General features: G+C 34.9%; 1 protein-coding gene across 18 annotated transcripts in view; it reads right to left on the reverse strand.

Annotated features, from left to right (window-relative positions):
- Positions 1–860: 860 nt before the first annotated feature.
- Positions 861–21,454, reverse strand: part of LOC149785143 (uncharacterized) — a 39,945-nt gene continuing 19,351 nt past the window's right edge. For 3 of the 18 annotated variants that reach the window (XM_089978908.1, XM_089978910.1, XM_089978911.1), the window contains 5 exons: positions 13,431–13,504; positions 12,586–12,633; positions 10,539–11,118; positions 9,135–9,494; positions 861–3,265 (listed from right to left, as the gene is read on the reverse strand). In XM_089978908.1, coding sequence (XP_089835034.1) covers positions 3,074–3,265; positions 9,135–9,494; positions 10,539–11,118; positions 12,586–12,633; positions 13,431–13,453 — 1,203 coding nt within the window. In that variant the 5' untranslated portion in view covers positions 13,454–13,504 and the 3' untranslated portion in view covers positions 861–3,073. The other 15 variants (XM_089978917.1, XM_089978918.1, XM_089978920.1 and 12 more) reach the window with 13 other exon arrangements.

Here is a 21,454-nt window from a genome sequence, read left to right on the forward strand (position 1 = left end):
ATGTAGCTCTTTTCACCGGTTTTCACATGTGCACGCACTTGTCCCAAAAGCAAAATCCGCTAGAAACGCGTTTCGGAGCCCGTAACTTCAACATATTCTTTCCATTTCACTTTCGAAGAAGCAATCAAAGGGATTATAAAGAGTGGAAAAATTAATGCTTCAGTAGCGGAAAATAATGACGACGTCATCTTTGGAGCAAATAAGGTTTACTTTCTCTCGCTCTCTCTTTCTCTTGTTTAAACAAAAGCAGACAAATAGTTAAGACTATTTATGTGTCATTAGTGGAACATATATGGCTTAAGCACGCGCTAGCAGTTTAGTATAGTCTACCAGTTTGGTGACAAAAACTACGCATGCGGAATATACAACAAAATCTCTTGCCGTCCATCTTGAAAAGATGATACTAAGGCGACAAGGATAATGCAATGCTAAAAACATCGATAAGCTTAACAGTTCATGGCATTATGGGGACAAGGTGGATTTAACATTGTTGGTCACACTGGGGACAAACAGCCACACACGCTGACCAACAACCACATCTAATGACCAACACAGTCTTACTATTCATCACATATTGACCTGTTGACCACTACCCACATCTGCTGATCATCAGTTTTTCTGGCCAACACGAACACCTACAGATGATCACCCACATATACCAATCAAGAACTACACATACTGGTCAACACGCATCTTTATTGATCAAAGATGACATCTTTTAGCCAGTACTAAAATTATACGCTAAAATTCCAAAATGGAGACATAATTGGGAGAACAAAAATATCTTCAGGAATATTTTATCGAAATAGTAGAGTATAAAATACTTACATTCTGAGAATAACACAACAATAACAACAACAACAACACAGAAATCATTTATTCGTAAAACAAAACTGAAACGGAAAACTTTGAAACAATAATAAATTGTTTAAATCTGCATGATCGAAGACAAAATTCATAACAAAAAATAAAATTTAAAATATATTTTGCACAAATATAAACTTTGAATAGAGTGGACAACTTCTAATAGGCAAACTCCAAAGTGGCATCTCTACATTAATAAGACAAATTTAAAATAAAAAGGATGAACTTTTTGAATAAATGTTGTTGTTGTTGTTGTTGTTGCAGGGTTTAACGCCACTTTTCAGCACACGATAGGCTATACATGGCGGCCAGTATTAATGGTGGAGGAAGAACCCGGGAAATCCCCAGAAAGAACCACCGACCCTCGAGAAGCTACTGGCAAGCTTTCTCGCATACCCACATTGGCCGAATCCGAGACTCGATACCACGCAGACAGAGGCGAGATGGCAGTGATCCGTAACGGAGAGCGCTTTAGACCACTCGGCCACTCGGGGCTCCAGAATAAATGTTGAAGAATAGGATGAACAAAAGCAAACTGAAAGAGTAAAAGGAGACTAAACAATGAAACAATTGAACTAAAATAGCAAATAAGAAAAAAGTGGCACAAGAAAATAAAATGAATATAATATTTAAATTAAACATGGCAATAAAGATCAAAATTGTTTGTAATAATTTCAAAAGTGTAACTAATTCTAAATTTTAAACAGTACTTTCAGACTGTACAAAAGATTTTTAAAAAAAATGTTTAACTAAAACTATTATGAACTTTATGATTTGTCTAAAATGATTAGTTTAAATATATTCTGGTGCTAAGGATATTACAATTGTATAATCAGGGCAAACGTATTTGAAACATGTTGTTCCAGTTTAATGTTCCTCTCCATTGCACACAGAAATATGTAATTAACGAGCATGCGGGCTAGAGTTCTGGAAATAGTAAAGGCTGATGCGGTACATATGAAATGATAGATGACGGAAGGATAAGAGCAGAGGGATAGCGTTGGTATCGTTGGTATCGTCCGGTAAGTAATTATTATATCTGTTGTAATATTAGAACGGAAATTAATCGTGTGTTTCTGAATGATTTTCTTTTAATAAGAAATTTCTGCACTTCATTTTGTAGCAAAATGTTGTTGGAAATTCGGGGGTTGGTTGTTTGGCTGAGTATAGTTCGCTGTCAAATAAAAGTGTATCACAATCAGTAATCGCTGATTATCTGTGATATAGCTTTTATTTTCGTTACTAAGCAGTCTGTATTCAAATGAAAATGACGCTTTTGTGGAAATAAAGACTTGAATTTATGGTGAAATTTTAAATAAATATTTAATTCTTGGATTGTATGATTGTGATTCAACAATTGATTGTTGGTATATGACCATGACATCGGCCATCACAGGCACATCAACACTTTCAGCGTTGGTTTTAATTTAGATTTCGATTAACGTTTATTCAGAACTTTAATTATTAGGACATGGTTCTGTAATTCTAGGATGTTTGAGGGATATCATTCGCAATACTCTAAGTTACTTTTTATACATCTTCACTTTATTTTTTTAGGGAAATAAATTATTTCTTGAATTTTATAACGCTTGTTGCTTCTCACTCTTTTCATTTACTTGTTTTAAGACCATAGAGTCGTAATTATACATATAAAAATTATAATCTATTAACACAATAGGCTATTCAGTTGTAATTAGCATTTGACGCTCTATTCAGAGTCACAACTTTTTGAAATTATAAATACGTTTTCCTAAAACATTTGTATTTTCGATTTACACCAGAGCAGAAAGCGTTGAAATGCCGACTAACTGTATAATAAAAAGAAAACATAAATTTTTATATAAAAAATCTCAAGGTACCAGTTCCATTTAGATGAAATTTTCGAACTGACATTCAAAACGTTTACATTTAGGGTCGATTTATTACCGTCTTGCCTGTCAGTGTCAACAAAGTAAAAGCTTATACTCGTGCCAAATCTATCCAATTTCGCATTATTATCAGAATTAGAGAAGTGACTTATTTCATTCCTTCTGAACTCTACGTTTATTGTCTATATAAAAACCTGAACAAAAACGATCTTTAGGCCTCAGTGTTCTACAGATGACAAAGCTCTCTCGAAAATTATTTAATTTAATTATATGGCATCTTAATCATGTCCGTTCAAAGTCTAGTAGTAGAAGTAGTAGTAGTAGCAGTAGCAGTAACATAATTAGATCTTTAGGACTCTGACGCAACTGGGATCCTCTATCCTTATACCAACGGTTCCGTCCAAGAATCCGTGAATAAACGCTTCCTCTATACATATGTACCGTCCGGGCCTGATATCATCCCACGAAAAAAATGGAAAGGGAATGGGAATATCCAGATAGAAAATACAATATGACTCCTGTCCCTTCTTGTCCTGAAAGACAGATTGGAAAAAAGTATTTACAACGCATTATTTCTATACCGTGGCTGCTTTTCGTTTTCTTTTTTCAAAGATACATTTAAAGTGGACGTCATTTATAGGAAAGGTGAAAGCAAGTTAAACACAGGACATTAAGCATTTGTACTGTTAAGCGTTAAAAAAAAGAAAGTTATAAACTTTGAATTTATGCACTAGCTTCTTTAAAATTTTGTTTAATGCTAATTTTAACAAAACCTAAGCATCTTAACTTTTTTCATAACCAAACGTTTGCTGGTCATCCGATGATAACTCGTTGATGTATTATTAATATCAACCAGATAGTAAGCCACATGAGACAGAGACCCAAACATCACAGTGATTGTAACAGTAAACTAATAATTAAGAAGCTATATTTATGTTAAGTAGTCACATAATCAAAGTTGACCACATTCTTATCAAGATCAATAGAGACGTTATATTTATTTTCAAACTATTGTATTTCTTTACGTTTATTTGAGGAATTATTTCCTCAACTTAAAGGTCACCGGCCGTACTCCTACAGTTTTCTTTTTACATCAGATTTGCATTACATGATTAAAAGTAGTTATACTCGCACAAAATAATTATCAAGCATAGAGAAGAAAAAATAATGTAATTACTCGAAATAGAAGTATACAACGCTGTTACTTCCCCTTAGATAGTATTTCCCACCTGTAAAGGACGCCAACCAGAAATGACGTACATTTTTATCCCCACAAGACGAAGTACATGCTTCTTGTTGTCGGAAATTAAAACACAATAACTTATGGAAATGGAATATTTAGATGAAACTATTTAGAACTAATTTACTGTTCAGCCTTATATCGATGTGCGTGCACGACACAATAGATTGTGTCGCTTTCAAAACTGTTCCATTGTTTCAATTTATTTTCAAAATTCCTGATAATACAGGTAAAAAGGAATTAATGCTGGCTTCCCTATGTCGGCCGACTTTGTAAACAAAAAAGAAATGGGTACGCGGAAAAGAATCCAAAGGAACCGAAATTGGTTTCTTTATGTCGGCCGACTTCATAGAAAAACAATCGGCACATTTAAAAAATCCGAAGTATCTGATATCTTTTGGGTAAGTTTAAGCAAGGAGTTTATTGCTCGCTGCCAGTTATGTTTATTCATCACCCGGGATTCTTTTTGTTTGCCATATGTAATCAATAGATGTTTACAGGGTAAATAGTATATACAGCAATAAATTGCTTTAATAATAATTTTGTAACCCATGCTAGCGAAAATGTTATCATTTGGACTCACAGTTAATGTATTTTAAAATAATGATTTTTATGTGCGACATACAGTCGTATATTTAACCTGGATACAATACGATCTTGGTCATTTTGCACCTTATAATTTATCATGCGTGAATGGCATGTGCCTTCAAGCAGTCGTTGATATTCTCGTATCTTGTGTGATTTTGTTATCGGACATAAGCGATACAACTACAGTCGGCCGGCATCAGCTACATATACGGAGTTCGTTGATATATATTTTTCTTTAATACATTTCGCATGATGAAAAGAAAGAAGAAATAAATAATAACAATACAAGGTTAGTTTCTTTCATTTTATTTTAAAATTATTGCTTTTATTTAATCTATTTTATTGTACCATACATGAGGGGGAGCACAAATTCAACACAAAATTATTTACTTTCTTATTTGTATGGAATAATAAAACAAATATGATTGACAATACTAACTAGTCATGACAAGCTTTCAGTTTATGCGCGCACACACTAAGACATCAACTTGAAAAATAAAAACAAACAATAAAATTAACTGGTAAGAGTATCATATTGCAGCAGCTAAACACTGACAAAATGCTCATCGTTATTCTCTCTCTCTCTCTCTCTCTCTCTCTCGTGCAATCGAATGTGTATTATATGCAGCAGTGTTACAACGTGAAGCCTAAAATTAAATATATTTGCTATAATATCTTATGTACGCTACTCTTATGTATACGCAGTATGTAGAATATTATCTGTTAAGTATTATTGTTTTATAAATCAATATTGATAATTTGACCGAAAGGCTTAAAGAGAAAATGTCACTGTGCAGATATATATATATATATATATATATATATATATATATATATATATATATATATATATATATATATATATATATAGCATACAAAATAAATGTATATAGATATTTTAATTAGAATTAGCAAGATATGTCAGTTTGTGTTTTCTCTCATATATGTGTACGTTACGAAGTCTGGTCATTTTGTTTTAAAGAATATCAAGATAGTTTAGTTTGTTTGTTCAATTTTTTCCTAAACTTATTCTATTTTACGACCTTTAAAAATTGTCAAAATCATTTTGTCATTCATAAATTTTATATATATATATATATATATATATATATATATATATATATATATATATATATATATATATATATTACAAAGTATATACTTGTTATTTGAAGAAAAAGAACGTGTTCAAACTATTAAGTTGGGCCGAATTGTCTTTCAAGTTGGTACAATTGTCTTAATTTTGGCCCAATTTGTGGCTAATTGTCTTGGGACGAATTGTCTTTGGGCCAAATTGACTATAATCCGGCATGAATGGTACTACTTTCATATCCCTCACCCTATTCTATCCCTCAGCTTATATCCACTTTTTATTCTTCTGATAAACAGCGTCTTTCGGAAAAAGAAAGAGCCCCTTTGTCCCAGCATCACTCTTTTGGTTACATCCGTATGCAACACAATGCATCATATTTGCTTTACAAAAGCACGATCGCAAGATATGTCACATAGACATTTACGCGGGGAAATTAAACACTTGAATGGTTAGGTTGAATAGAAAGGATAAATGTATATCATAATTGTTTTTGGCACGCGGAAACTACCGATTGTTTAAGGAAATAGTCGAATACTTTTTTCATTTTAAGAAGCGGATTTTTAAGTCAAATTAAACATTTGTATGGTGTACATACATAACAAATGCATTTTTATGACTATAATAATATCACACGTTTTTACAATATAGGTGGCCAGTGACCTTTAACTTTCGTCTTTCAATCCAAGATGCTATTATCTTCCCTTTGCTGATATGTAGGACCATTTTTAGTGACCATTCAGTGTGCACACTTTCGATTATTCCGTTAAGTCTTAAGAGTTTAAATGTTCTGCTGTATCAAGACTCTATCGATGCATTTGTGTTATTTTCATACGTGTCATCACTTTGTGGAAGAGTCGGTAGACAATCTATTTAAGTCAGCATTCGATGTTGTCCTTGAAGTCTGCGTTTGATTTAGTGGCAGTATCGAGGCCGATTCGCAGTTATCAAGTGGATTATTAATACTGTAGTCTACTAGCTATTTCACCTGTCATCATGTAACCCTACGAGATAGTCCGAATTTACTCTGACCCTTGTCACCCCAGTTTTGATATTTGGAAATTTATGTTGGGGTGTAGGGTCAGAGCCCATACTCTATCGAAAAGTTGGAATTCGCCGACACCATTTGGTGTCGGCATGGGGTAGCCGCTTACTAGCCGGCCAAGCAAACTTGAACTACCTTTCATCAAAATATACTTGCATGAAATCGATAGGAATATGATGTATTTTCTCAGAAATTGCGATCATAGCATTCGTTATGTCTTTAATCCGCTGACAGACGAGACGAAAGTACATCGTTGCTGAAATTTGACCTGGATCTCGCCAATTGCATTCCTAGAGACTACACAACTCTCTGTATGACATCAGAGGTCATACAGTCACGTGATATCAACAATACACCATTTCTAGTGTCGCTGTAGGGAAACAACTTGAACTTATAAAGTCACGTAATGTTTATACAAAAATACAAAACATAAACTTCTCAAAATATTTATTGTGATAACAACGACCAAAAATCTGTAAATGTTTCAACAATTTGAAGAAACCAGATTCACTACGCAGAGAGCACATGTCAATCAGTTATCCACGTGACACCAACAAAAACATCGCTGACACGTGCTCGGTACTTCTTGAAAATGTTTTTTTCCACCCTGCTGCGATACCGACAGGTTTCTGGTCGTTGTTCTCAGAATAAATATGTTGAGAATTAAGTGTGCATTATATTTATTTACAAACATTAAGTGACTACTATATAACATGTCCAAATTCTATGTACAACAATTTTGGAAATTTGTTTATGGTCGCTATCACGTGACTATATGACATTTGATGTCACTGGCATGTATGTTGCGAGATTTGTATAGTTATGTGACTTGGAATGCAAATGGCCAGATCCAGGACAAATTTCAGCAACGTCGTACTTTCGTCTCGTCTGTCAGCGGATTAAAGACATGACGAATGATATGCTCACGATTTTTGAGAAAATGCATCATATTCCTATCTATGTCATGCAGGTATATCTCGATGAAAGATCGTTCAAGTTTGCTGGGCCGGCTAGTTAGCGGCTACCCCATGCCGACACCAATAGGTGTCGGCGAATTCCAGCTATTCGATAGGGAATGAACTCTGACCCTACACCCCAACATAAATGTCCGAATATCAAAAAGTGTGACCAGGGTCAGAGGAAACTAGGACTACCTACGAGAAAGCATGCATGAAAGCACATACGTTTCGGCATAGTATCTCACCATGTCCGAGAACTGAGCAGAGGTAAATTTAGAACAAAATTGTTTGCCAATAAAATTATATACCTTTCTACTATTAAGAGATCGCATCTCATCTCAAGTTACAGCCTTATATAAATCGCAATAGAGGCGATGTGAACAATTGGTTTAGGTTTAGCACCAACGTACGCATTATGGCTTAAATCGTTTCTCCACATCTCGAACGCAGAATCATCGAAGGTATAGAGGTTAGTCATCACTCCTCATTTCTTACCACAGTAAAATACATTCCACTGCAGGCACACTATGCTTACCACATACGACCATAAATGACATGGGCATCAGCTAGGGTGGAAATAGATTTTAAGCATATCATGAGCAATGCATTACAAACGTTATTTGAAAAGTTCTAAATATTTTATCAAAACTATTCAGGTTTTTTGAAACTACCAATACATTTAACCCCGAAAAAATAAAGTTCATTAAAATGATATACAGCTGCACGTGCAGTAAACCGACAACCTTCAGATACACGGTTCTGATCTAACATAGGCAAATGACAGTTACCTCAAAATGGCCGTGAAGGAGAAATTATGATAGCTAGAAAAATAATCGGAACGAACGCAACGCTCTAAGGGTAGTCTCCGCCTGATACCAAGCGGACTTATATTCCTGCAAGTAAAACTCTATTAATATCAAAGTAATATCGTCTGTTTCTATTCAAGTGACACCTCCTTGCTGTGCATTCCTATGGTACTACAATGGATGGTTTCAGTCAGTAGCGTACGAACGGGAGGCGGGGGAGGGCGGACGGGGCGGTTGACCCTAGTACGCCACTGCTTGCAGTATAAATTTATCACTTACAGACGCCAATAAGTCATTATCTCACAGTTTGAATTGTAACCAAGCTAGCCTGCGTGCTGACCTTGTGGACCCTGATGGAATGACATAATGTTTAACTCAATTAATGTACGGGCCACTTATAACACACACACTCACACACACACACACACACACACACACACATATATATATATATATATATATATATATATATATATATATATATATATATATATATATATATATATATATATATATATATATATATATATATATATATATATGTGTGTGTGTGTGTGTGTGTGTGTGTGTGTGTGTGTATATATATATATATATATATATATGTGTGTGTGTGTGTGTGTGTGTTTATGTGTATGTGTGTGTGCATGCGTGTGTGTCGATCGATCGAGACTTGCCTGAATGTACGTCGCACGACGTCCAAATGGATGTGGATAAACCCTAGTCATGAATGCCAGCAGAACTCTGTTTGTAGGGAGTGGTGGACCGAAAAAAGATTCAGATGGCAGTTCATCAATGTCGCTAATAATTTGACGCAAAGGGTACATCCTTTGAACAATTGTTTTCACCTCGCTAAATGACTGTGTGGGTGTTGATCTGGTCGAGTCATCCATGCCAGTAAACATTCCAGGGAAGATAAATGGGAAAGACCCAAACCAACTTGGTATACTCCAGTCTGAAGCAATCCCAACATTCCTAGTAGCATTTCCCATTGCTTGATGTCTCTTGAACCCCTCTGTTTCTATTTTCCCTTCCACCTGTAAAAAATGGATGTTGAAATATGCAGTAAACATCACCTCTATGCGTTTTAATGTATTTTTATCGTTTTTTTCCTGCTTCAACCATCTCCTTAGCAATACTTTTATTCTTCAAAATACACTTTGAGTAGATATGAAATTATTAGACATATTTGTATTTACATATAAATGGTCTAATTAGATTATCTCGTCATGACAGACATTTTTAAAAATCTGTGAAACTTCTTTTTTACTTTCGATTTAGACTTTCTGAGAAAACAACAATTTGCATGACGAGGAAAAACAATTAAGATAGAAACATTAAATCAAATGAGTACAATATCAGACCATTCTGGCAAATTTTAAATAGTTTGGGCACAGATTGATTATTAATTCGACTTAAACGTTTTGAGGGGTATTGATAGCAAGTTAAAGCGAAATTCACTTCAGGTAGACCGATGTGATCTTGTCACAATTTTAGTAACTTACGTCTTTAAGTCTTGATTTAAAATGTTTGAATGATCAGTGTTAAGTCAGACTTAAATTTCAATTGCTCCTGTTCCTGGATTCCGGATCTAAATTAACTCCAAACATCCTGTTGACAAATTCAATTCCATATCGGGATATGCATATTCGTCTGTATTTGAATTACCCTAATTAACAGCTCATTCATTTATATCATATTCTTCAGTTTGTTGTAAATATTTGAAATTGTTTGACTATATAGTCAACAGTGGTGATATGCATGTTTTAGGAATACAAATCTAGTTAGATCGAGTTCGATAATAAAGATATTATCCACTCAATAATGTATTTACGATAGGTCCTATAGACTGGTAAAAATTGACTAAAAATATCATAGAATGATTCAGTACAATATATACGATAAGTATGATCACTAAAAACACGTCTGTCAGCGATTTTATCATTATCGACGAAGGAATAATGAGCAAAATGTGCAAACTTTCAGAATATTTTCCTAAAGAGATACTGAATATATTTCGTACGTATCACAATAATAAAGATAAAAGGCGATACGGGAGAAGAAATGGAATCGGAACATACCTCCATGCATTCCAGTTTGTGGCGCCCCCAGTCATTTCTTTGGCATTCCGTCGAGCAGTAATATATCTTTTTACATCCAGAGCAGAATTTTACATGTATTGTCGATTTACAAGCAAAACACTTCTTAACTAGGTCCTCTTTTTCATTTCGTTTTTGGACTGCGGAACAAGAAGTGGAAATAGAATTTTGCGCTTCTGCATTTCCCAAAGAGTTGTCGTCTGTGTCCTGCTCATGCGCATTTGCAGTGTTTGAAGTATGGCCAGAACTTGCATGTGATGGGTGCGTGTCAAATGGGTTTTCTTCGGTTCTATCGATGCTTGATTCTGGAACGGTTTGTTGCTTAAGAGTAGGGTTTACCTTAGGGCTATACAGCGTGGACACCTTAGGTTGTGCTTCATTCTTACAGGTATCACTATGTCCCTTAATCCAGTCCTTTCTTTGGCAGTCCTTTGAGCAATAGGCTACCTTATGGCATCCTGTACATTTTCGGAGCATACCTCCTCTCCCACAACAGCTACAACGAGGCTCAGATTTATTCATTCTTCCATGAATGTGAGGAAAGATTGTTCCAAAACGACTTCTGGCATAAAACAATATAGTAAATGCACATAAGACATATTGTTTTAGTCTACGGTCGATGCTGCCAATGATGCTGACAATCATTTTCACTTCTGTCATGATACTTTTCTGATATCTCTCATTTGGTGTATTAAAAAATTCTTCCGACTTTAAGACCTTATTTCTACCTAGTTCTAAAATTCTTGACATCACCTAGAATTAATCCGCAACGTTTCTTTCTTTATGTTTTCTTTTGTGTTTACATATTCCATTTTTAAGGCGTCTTGATGTCCGATACTATCATTTACAATTGTTCATTTGAAAATCAAGGATCTTTGTGACTAGGAACAGCAAATAAATATCAATATCATCAGTTATCATCACAAACTAATATAACTTGTTTCTTCAAAATATGCAGATGCTGTGGTACTGAAATAAGACGGTGTGTGTGTGTGTGTGTGTGTGTGTGTGTGATTTTGATTTTTAACGTAGCTTTAACAATTTTTCTGTCACATCGCTAAGATGTCTGCAGTGTGACAGTTTATAGTGATGTCTAGCACTGGGGCATCATGCCTCAGACATGTAGCATGATGTCCCACACAGCAAAATTATCATGGCACCAGGCCGACCAGTCCTAACACTAACCTCTTAATGCTGAGCGCCTAGCGAGGCAGCTGTTAGTACTATTTTTGTACGTCTTTCGTACGACTCGGCCGGAGATCGAACCCACGGCCTCCCGCATCCGCGGCGGACGCTCTTACCACTAGGCGACTGGAGCGGTCGAAATAAGACGATCTGGACGACGTTAGTTAAACCGTCGGTAGCTCTTTGCATTCGCATCCGTTCCACTCTCTCAATGGATAAATATTTTCCCCCAAATGAATATATGGTTCAGCAATAAGAAAGAGCAGTACAATTAACAGATATAAATATTTTTAACAGTCTTCCTTTAAATTCAGATGGAAAGTGTCCTCTGGAAAGTTGGAGAGCATCAAATAGCAAATTTTAGGAATAAACTATTTTGAATTTGTCTAGATTTTAAATATAGCATTTAATAATGTTTCGAGAGTTGGAGTGTGATCTAAATCATTATCCATTTGAGTATCTGGAAAATGTTTCAATGTTACATAAACCATACCAAACCATTAAATTATTCATCAAGGTTAATTCAGACTTTCCTTCATTACTGGTGAACAGACAGCAAAAATTGATTGTGTCATCAATTTTATTTTAATTTTTTTCTGAATGATTATGAATGTTTCACGAATCAGAATTAGAATGCCAAAGGTCGAAGTGTAGATAAAACCCATACACTTAGTATCCATTTTAATATTATATTGCTATTGTATATTTGTGATGTAATTTTTGTGTTAGTAATAACTATTATATTGCTACTGTAAATGGGTGACATCATATTTGTGTTAGTGATAACGAAAAACCTTCCAAAGCTTCCTGTTTATGTCCATGGCAATGGTACTATGTTACTTACCTAAATATTCCAAGAGCAAACAGTGAAGATTGAGTTTCTGTTGAGTTACTGTAAAGTATTTAAAATCTAATCTTGCACAATATACAAAAAGCATGTATAATTCATGAAACATGGAAATCAACAGATTATATGAAGAAGACAATATCTGGTGGGAAAACTTGAGGTTGTAAAATGTTCTGCTTATTATTATTTGCCTTTTCAGATAATAGAAGCTTCCTTCAGCAACAAAAAACGAGAACAACCTAGTTAACATAACAAACATAGCTCTCTTTTTATGTTGCTTCATTCATTGTAGCCATGACAACTGAATAGAAAATTTACATTCTTGAAACATTTAAAAACAACTGGAACATGATATTCATTGGGAAAATTGAAAATAATATTTCAGCTATCGTTTCTATTATTTGATATAAACGTATATTAATTATAATAATACTATCATTCCTAACTGGAACTAATGTGAACGTGTACTTCAAATGAGTAACAAAACAGGAATCAAGACATGGAACATCCAGACAAATATGATTGATCTATGGCTCTATCAACATCGATACATGAATGATCAATGTGTAGAATATAAACACAAAATTAACATAATGTCAGCTATCACGAAGGTATCAAAGCATAGGAATTACACAAATACGAATAAAGTATGATATTGTCACTCAGGGGATTTAAGCATAGACCTAGTATGATAATATCACGAACATTTCATCCACAAATAGTATGTATGTATGTATGTATGTATGTATGTATGTATGTATGTATGTATGTATGTATGTATGTATGTGTGTGTACGTACGTACGTATGTATACAAGACATCGACGAATGGTCAAGGACCTACCATTCGGTCGAACGATCAATCATGATGCCGTGTATGTCTTGCAGACCCTTTGTTCACTAAGTTTTGTTCCATCACTGCTTGAAAGACAATACGGATCTGATTCAAGGTCATCATAGCAGCGTACGTGTTTACAGGTTACTGCATTTGTATGGGAAAATATGAACGAGTTTTTCGGATGTAAATACTGCACGACCTTGGGAGTGCAGTATATCCATTCCACAAAACGAGTTCACATTTTCCCATACAAATGCAGTAACCTTTTAATTATATGGTCATTTTCTTATTCTACCTAATGCTTAATTACATTAACAAAATAAACTACAAGAAACAAAGTAACTGAATGTATGCCGTATTCCAAACTAAATACACATGCGCAGATTCATCATTACACAACAACAACATTATTACTGCGCACATAACTCCGCCCAGATAAAGTTGAACTTAGTCGCGCGCTCGTCATAACTTTCGAAAGAAAATGGCGTGTCTAGTTAAAAATGAAATTTGGAGTCATATTGTGAATGAATGCGCATTGCAACACCTTTTCCATTTGATCTTAAATGAATAGATTTTGGTATTTTTTTCGATTCTACGAAATTTCGTGATTATGGACTGGATTTATATGTGATAATTCCACAAGAAATACATGGGATTGAAAAAGCGAGGGTGAAGCGATGTGACATCTGCAAATGGGTTTCTCCTTCTGCCACTGAATGTTTGAAATCATAATGTGGGAAAAATATGAAGTCTTTCAATTGCAATTATCAAAAAGACGCTATGGAATTTAATGCTTATTTCATTTTGAGTTCAGTAAGGGGGATGTAACTGCACTCATATTCGAAATTACATTACAATTTCGAAATGTGTAATCAAGATTGAGAACCTATGGCATGGCTCATGTAATTCGGATTTGCAGAATTAAGAAAGTACATTTTGAGAAAATTCAGGATGTAAAACTACAAGTATATTTTTTGCCATTCGTATTACCAGCTAAAGGATACAATTTACCCATTGTCACTTGTATGTTATTTGTAAGGACCCTTTCTGGCGTCAAGTGTATAGCTAACCTAAATCCGAAACACTGTGTCAAAAACGTTAACGCGGAATGTGCCAAAACAGCTGGAATGTGTCAGTCCACGAAACATCTGCTTTACTTCATTCAGAAACAAATTGAATCAACCAAAAGGTAAAGCGCCTACAACGCGGGTGTACATGATTTGTTTACAATCAAAAGTGCTGGCGTCTGCGTCTATTGTTTGTTTACAATAGAAAGTAGTTCCTTTATGAACGTGAATGCACTATGAAGGTGTGCAATATCGTACAATATCGAACGATTCTGACAATGTAAAGTTAACGGAGAATAAAATGAGCATATAATAAAATACGATCCATAACCACTCCATCCAAAATCAGCTAAAGATATCACGACTAGAGCCGTGCAGTGCACAATGCACGGTCAAGTTTAAAATGCAATGATACAAATTAAGCATACGCGGACATGAATTTGCTTCCTTAAATATGAAATCATTTCATCAGAACTACTGTACGAAATTATTATTATAATATCCAGGTTCGTATTTCAATTTGAATCCGACAAGGATAGACCCAATGAATTCTAACAACTGGAACATCTTCTAAACTTTTAATACATTCAACTTATAAATAAATTCAATTTGTCTGTTCACTTATAAAATGACTAACTTGAGAAACATATTATAGTCTATCCAGTAGCATAGATGTATATGACATAGGCCTGACTAACTGTAAAATTTATAATAAATACTGGAACATTCAAAGTATCAAACAATTTTATCACATGATACACACAGCAGACAAGGAATGCAATTATATATTTCACAGACATCTATGGCTGAAGATTGCTTCAGTAAAGTGGACAGCTTCCTGACAAAACTCAATTTGTTCTGATAATACCGTTAGCCTTTATTCTATAAGTCCCCTTTTTATGGTGAAGTCCACTGTTAGAGATCTTAAGGTAAACGCCATCACTGGGTAAACTAAACTCCGTATTTTGGAAAATCTAAAGACAGATAAACCACCCGAGCACCTTTTCGTTCATGTTGTTATGTATATGTGTATATTATGTGCCTAACTTATGTCCATGATTGTAAGTTACAAACATAGCTATATTTTTTCTATGAATGCAAGTTGTATACATAATGCTTTCATAGCTAAATTTGTTTCTGTTTGCAAGTTGTAAACAGAATGTTTGCAAAGCATTTGAGTTCAAGGCCATTGTTTGCAATTAATCTAGGGTTTTCCTTTGGAATGATTTACATTCTGCTACTATATAGGTTAAGTAAAAATGTGTATAAATAGGGATTTTATAAACAAATAATTCTTGTTTTATGTCAGTCTATCGGAATTCAATTATAATAGAGTTCACAGTTGTCTTGTTCAAACCGGTATGATTCAAGATAAATTATTTATTTACAAAATCATCTGAGTTACTCATTGACTTTTCGCTTATTAAATTTCTTTGCATTGTAGTGAGCTGATTCGAACAGATTCTTTATTGCATCAATGTGTTTAACCAGGCCATTCGAGAATGTTGTAATTGACTCGAAACATTCTATATCGTTGGATTTTAAAAGGAGATTAGGATTACTTGAAATTTAATTCACAATATTGTGAGTGTCATTTGAATTTTCATTTTGTATTGTAGCGAAATGAAGTGTTCATTTTACTCAAATTGTTGGTTTCACTTTTTTCTGTTACAAATTTTAAGATATAGAATCAATGTATACTGCACACATATTAAGTACACATAATTCCGTGACACCTTCAGGTTATTGATCAATGTTTTAACTAACCCAAGGCCTCCACTTAATTACCTAACGTATTTTACTCTTTTTTGATAATATGTTGAGAAGTTCTTATTGTGCGCATGGGTATTTTTACAGTTGTTAAGCTTTCTTGGCAATCAGCAAATCAAATACATCTGCGTGTATACATTTCCACACCTGAAACGAGTGGTTTTATTAGCTCTTTTTCCATAAAATAGATTCAAATTCTTAAACGAATTTGTACATTTTCAAAGCACTCAAATTGTTCTTAAGGTTTTTCTGTCTCTGGTATGAATCTAAAGCAACTTTGAAAACAAGTGTCCCAAAACAGCAAAATACAGTACATAATATGTATATATAAAAGGCTGCATAGGTATAGATGCAATGTAGTATCGTGAAGATGGCAATGCGTCATAAAACGATATGCAGTCACTAGAATGATTTTTTGTTTGTTCTGTGAAACATCAAATGTTTGCATTAGATATGCAAATGTTTACTCCCCTTTTTGCAAGGAAAGTTCAAGTCGCAATAGCTAAACTTCTCATTCAAACAAACTCGTTGTATAGAAGGTTAGAGTTATTTAATAGGACTAGCTTTAGTTGTTGTCCAAAAAAGATTAAGCCTACTTCACAAAAAAAACCTTCGTATCCTATCTGCAGTCATGCGTCATTGATCCTTTCCTTATAACTCCGACTAGGTACAGACATATAACTCATTGAAAACCTAATCTGATCAGACATTATTGAATGAAGAAATCATTTTAATAAACTTAATTCATGAAAATGAAAATGTCATGTTTCGCATCGCACATCACTACCTATTAATATCCTTGCTTCTACATGGCAATTTAAAACTGACATAAGTGAGAAATGTGTTTGAACTATTTATCTGATTTATTTTAGTTAAATAATATTTTAAGACTTTTGTGTATATTATGTTATCAAGACATTTCTTTAAACCAATTTCCGATCCACTGAATAATTTATTGGCCCATTCTCTGACAGCAAATATATCAGCTTTATTGATTGATCATGAACTAGTTTCCAAGTATAAATTTAAATTTTAAAGTTTTTTAAATGTTCATGTATGAACTTTTAAGAATCAAAGCATATTTAAAGCACACGAACATAACGCGCAAAGTATTTGCATATGTAGCGCATAAATAACTGAATAGTATAGTATTTTATTATAATGTTTGAAATATTTTAACATGAAGTATTTCCTAGGCAAATACTAATGTTTACTGTACCGATCAGTTGTAACGCATGAACAACCTCAGACAAAAGTCACTTATTGTCATTATTCCATAAACAAATCTTTAAAGCTTCTGTTAACGACTGAGAGTGTCATTTTCATTTACTGGTACTTGCTTAGTCTAAACAACACAAAGTTCAGTGTACTCCAAAAGGAAAGGAACCAAAGAAATGAGCCCAGGAAATCCTCAGAATGAATCGGATCTAAATCTCACCTAATTGCTGTCGCAGCTACACTAACGAAAGTTTTGCAAACGCATTCCAAACGTATTCTCATTTTGAGTATGGTCTGCGAAAAACAAAAATATCATTTTTCATAACTTCGGTTTTCATCCTTAAAACTTTGATTCCTATTACAATAAAGATGCGTGTGCATAATTAGTTTAATTTAGCAAATGAGCATAAAAAGACTATTGGGACTTAAAACAAGTTTGAAGTAGGAAAGCAACATTGGTACAAAATACCTTTATTATGCCTTGTGTGTGTGTGTGTGTGTGTGTGTGTGTGTGTGTGTGTGTGTGTGAAGTGAATGGGGTGAGATTAGCGACAATGGGAATTAGCATTAAAAACACCCCCTGGGTAAGATTAGCGACAATGGAAATTTAACATTAACCACCCTGGGTAAGATTAGCGACAATGGAAATTTAACATGGGCAAAAAACCCTGGGTAAGATTAGCGACAATGGAATTTAACATTGGAGAAAAGGAAAAAAAGGAAATATCCATTCTAGGGACAAAGGCATTCGAACAATGGAAAAAAAAAATATCGATTCTAGGGACAAAGGCAATTGAACATGGGGAATAGAGTTTGGGTCTGTCTAGGGACAAGGGGAATTGAACATGGGAATAGAGTTTGGGTTTGTCTAGGGACAAGGGGAATTGAACATGTTAGAAAAAAAAGAAAAAAAAACTACTTTAGGGACAAGGGGAATTGAACATGGGATTTTTTTAAAAAATTTTTTTTAAAAAAGGGGTAGGCAATGGAAAGTCAGTCTCTTTTCGAGAAATGTGGGTGGCCCTGAAAAGGGCCTTTGGTTTCATCATCATCTTCTTCTTTTATTTCCTTCACTTCTGTAGCCATCCTCTTATTTTTTCCATCATTCCTTTCTTCTTCTTTTCTGTTTCCGGTATCCAGTCCGGGTGACCCATGGCTCAGAACTTCTGTTGGATTTTCATCCAGTTAGCGTTTAGTTTCTCTAGTTCTTCCTTTTTCTTTCTATTTTCTTCTTCTTTTCTTTCCTTAGTCCACTTTTCTTTGATGTTCTTTACCTCTTCCGTCATCACTTTCCTCATTACTTCTTCCTTTTTTGTCAGCTGGTCCAACTCCCATTTTACGTATCGCCACTCCGTCCAATTCAATATCTTTTCTAAGAAGCACCTGACTTCGATGACATTTTCAAGTGCTTCCTTTAAACGTCCCACTCTTACATAAGGCGGGTCAATCAATCCTCTCAGTCTCTTTTGCTCTTCTTCCATCATTCCTGTTACTATCTCCTTTGCTTCCTTCAAATTATTAAAACAGTCGAGACACTTTTCTAATTTGAATTCTTTCTCTATCTTTTCCATGACAAACGAAACATCTACTATCCAATAATAAATGCCTATCAAATGATTCAGTAACGCTGTTGCTACCACCATTTTCTTTGTCTTTATTCCGTGGAATGGGTTCTAATGGCTAACACTGTTAGCTTTATAGTTAAAGCGCAGACGTGATGGAAAACATCCCCCTAAAACAAAATTGATCTTACCTAGATCATGACCAAACAACGCGCGGAAGTGAAGGAAAACATCCCCCTACTTTTCTCATTTCATATAATATACTATTCACATAAGTGAATCAGCAATAAACTAACCCCAAATCTACTATCCACACAATCGTACGTGATCGGTTACAAAACGCAAACTATACTCTCCATATACGCTAAGAAACAATAAACAAACCCCAAATCTACTATTTACACACGCAAATCATTAAAACAAAATCCATAATCTACTATCCACACAATCGTACGTGAAAGGTTACAAAACCCAAACTATACTCTCCACATACGCTAAGAAACAATAAACAAATCCATAATCTACTATTCACACAAACGTACGTGAGCACTTACAAACACAAACACACAAACACAAACACACAAACACAAACACATACCCTCACACTAGAAAAAAAAGAGTCAGTGTTTATATTCACACTACTCTACATACACACATTGGCAAATCGATTGTTATTTCTTTTCTAGAGATTGGGGTAGCCCTGAAAAGGGCTGTTTTTAACTCCAGATGCACCTATCTAATGCTGGCACCTTCCTGGCCTGGCGCCACACACACATCTTCTTCCCCAGTCTCTTTTCACTCTTTTTTGGGGGAGAGCAGAGGCGGGATATGTGGCTTCAGAATCCCAATTTTCTGTCTCTGGGATTCTGAAATTTCCTCTCTCCTTTTCCTCCTCTTCTTTTTTTCTTCTTTCCTCCTCCTCTCTCATCCTTCCCTCTTCGACAATGGCCTCCGCGGCCAGTTCATTCAACAGGCGCCTGGCATATTCCAGGTGCATCTGGAGTTCTAGAAGCTTTACAATTCTGGTGTTCATTCTGGTGGTGTTGATCAATCAACAAGGGTAGCTAGACTGCCGAGCGAGTTTCAATTTATACTGAAAGCGCGGACATGATGGAAAACATCCCCTTAAAACAAAATTGATCTACCTAGATCATGACCAAAACAACGCGCGGACCTAAAAGAAAGACTCACTCACTTTTTTTTATACTACCCATTACTATTCTAAAAAAATTTTCATTAATCACTTCAATATACTATCCACATACTCAAAGCAATCAAACCCCAAATCTACTCTCCCCACACCTCAAACAGCCAAAAACATGATCTTAATCTACTATCCACACAAACGTACGTGAGCACTTACAAACACACAATCCTAAACACAAACAGATACCCTCTCACTATAAAAAAAGAGTTAGTGTTTATATTCACACTACTCTACCTACACACATTGGCAAATCGATTGTTATTTCTTTTCTAGAGTATTGGGGTAGCCCTGAAAAGGGCTGTTTTTTTGTTTGCTATGGCAATTTTTTAGTTTCTAAGAGGATAGACTTTCTGACGATAGGTCTGCTTCTTCGGAAAGAGAAGAAGAACTCTTTGGTGTCGATACGACAATCGACAAAGCCTCTCTCAGGTTCAGGTTCCTGCTGCTGTTGCTGCTGCTGCTGTTGTTGTTGTTGCTGTTGCTGCTGTCTCTGAAGTCTGTACTTCTCTGTCCATTCTTCTTTCTCCCTGTTCACTTCTTCTCTGAAGAGCTCTTCTATCAGGTCTTCAGTGACTTTTAGCATTCTCACATTCTCTATCTCTTCTGGCTTCGGTATCAGACTGTGTCTGACCCTATGGAAATTCACGTAGGCTTCGTTTAGCTTAGCTAGTTTGGAGCACATCTTCGTAGGAGGATGAGTCCACAATGGATGGTTAGACTGGAAACTCCCCCCGGTTCTTAAAGTCAAAGCACGGACGTGAAGGAAAACATCCCTCCACGGTTTTCGAGCCGCAACGTTCAATGAGTGTCATGAGAGGGATAGCAAGAAGTCAAAGAGCATAAATCAACATTCTTATAGCCAAACAAAAGACAAAGGCATTTTTTTCAAAACACAACATTTTTTATTCAAAATCACTTAACATTAACCAACAACTCTAACATTTTTTAACAATAATCCAACAATATAACATCAAACATTTTTTTCAAATGACAAACATTTTTTCAATTTACACTCTACTTTAAACAGGGTTGGCAACGTTGTGAATGAAATTGTGATTTCCACTGTTGCAAGTCATTGAGTCATGGATGGACACTACGTTTCCTAACTGAAGACAACAAAATAAGCATACTAGTCACAAAATCAACGATTTACTTTCTCATCGTTTCTAGAAAAATCACGATCAAAATAAGTCACTAAATGTTCTT

The sequence above is a fragment of the Sinohyriopsis cumingii genome, chromosome 13 (assembly GCF_028554795.1).
Source record: "Sinohyriopsis cumingii isolate HCF-2022 chromosome 13, ASM2855479v2, whole genome shotgun sequence".
NCBI lineage: Eukaryota > Metazoa > Mollusca > Bivalvia > Unionida > Unionidae > Sinohyriopsis > Sinohyriopsis cumingii.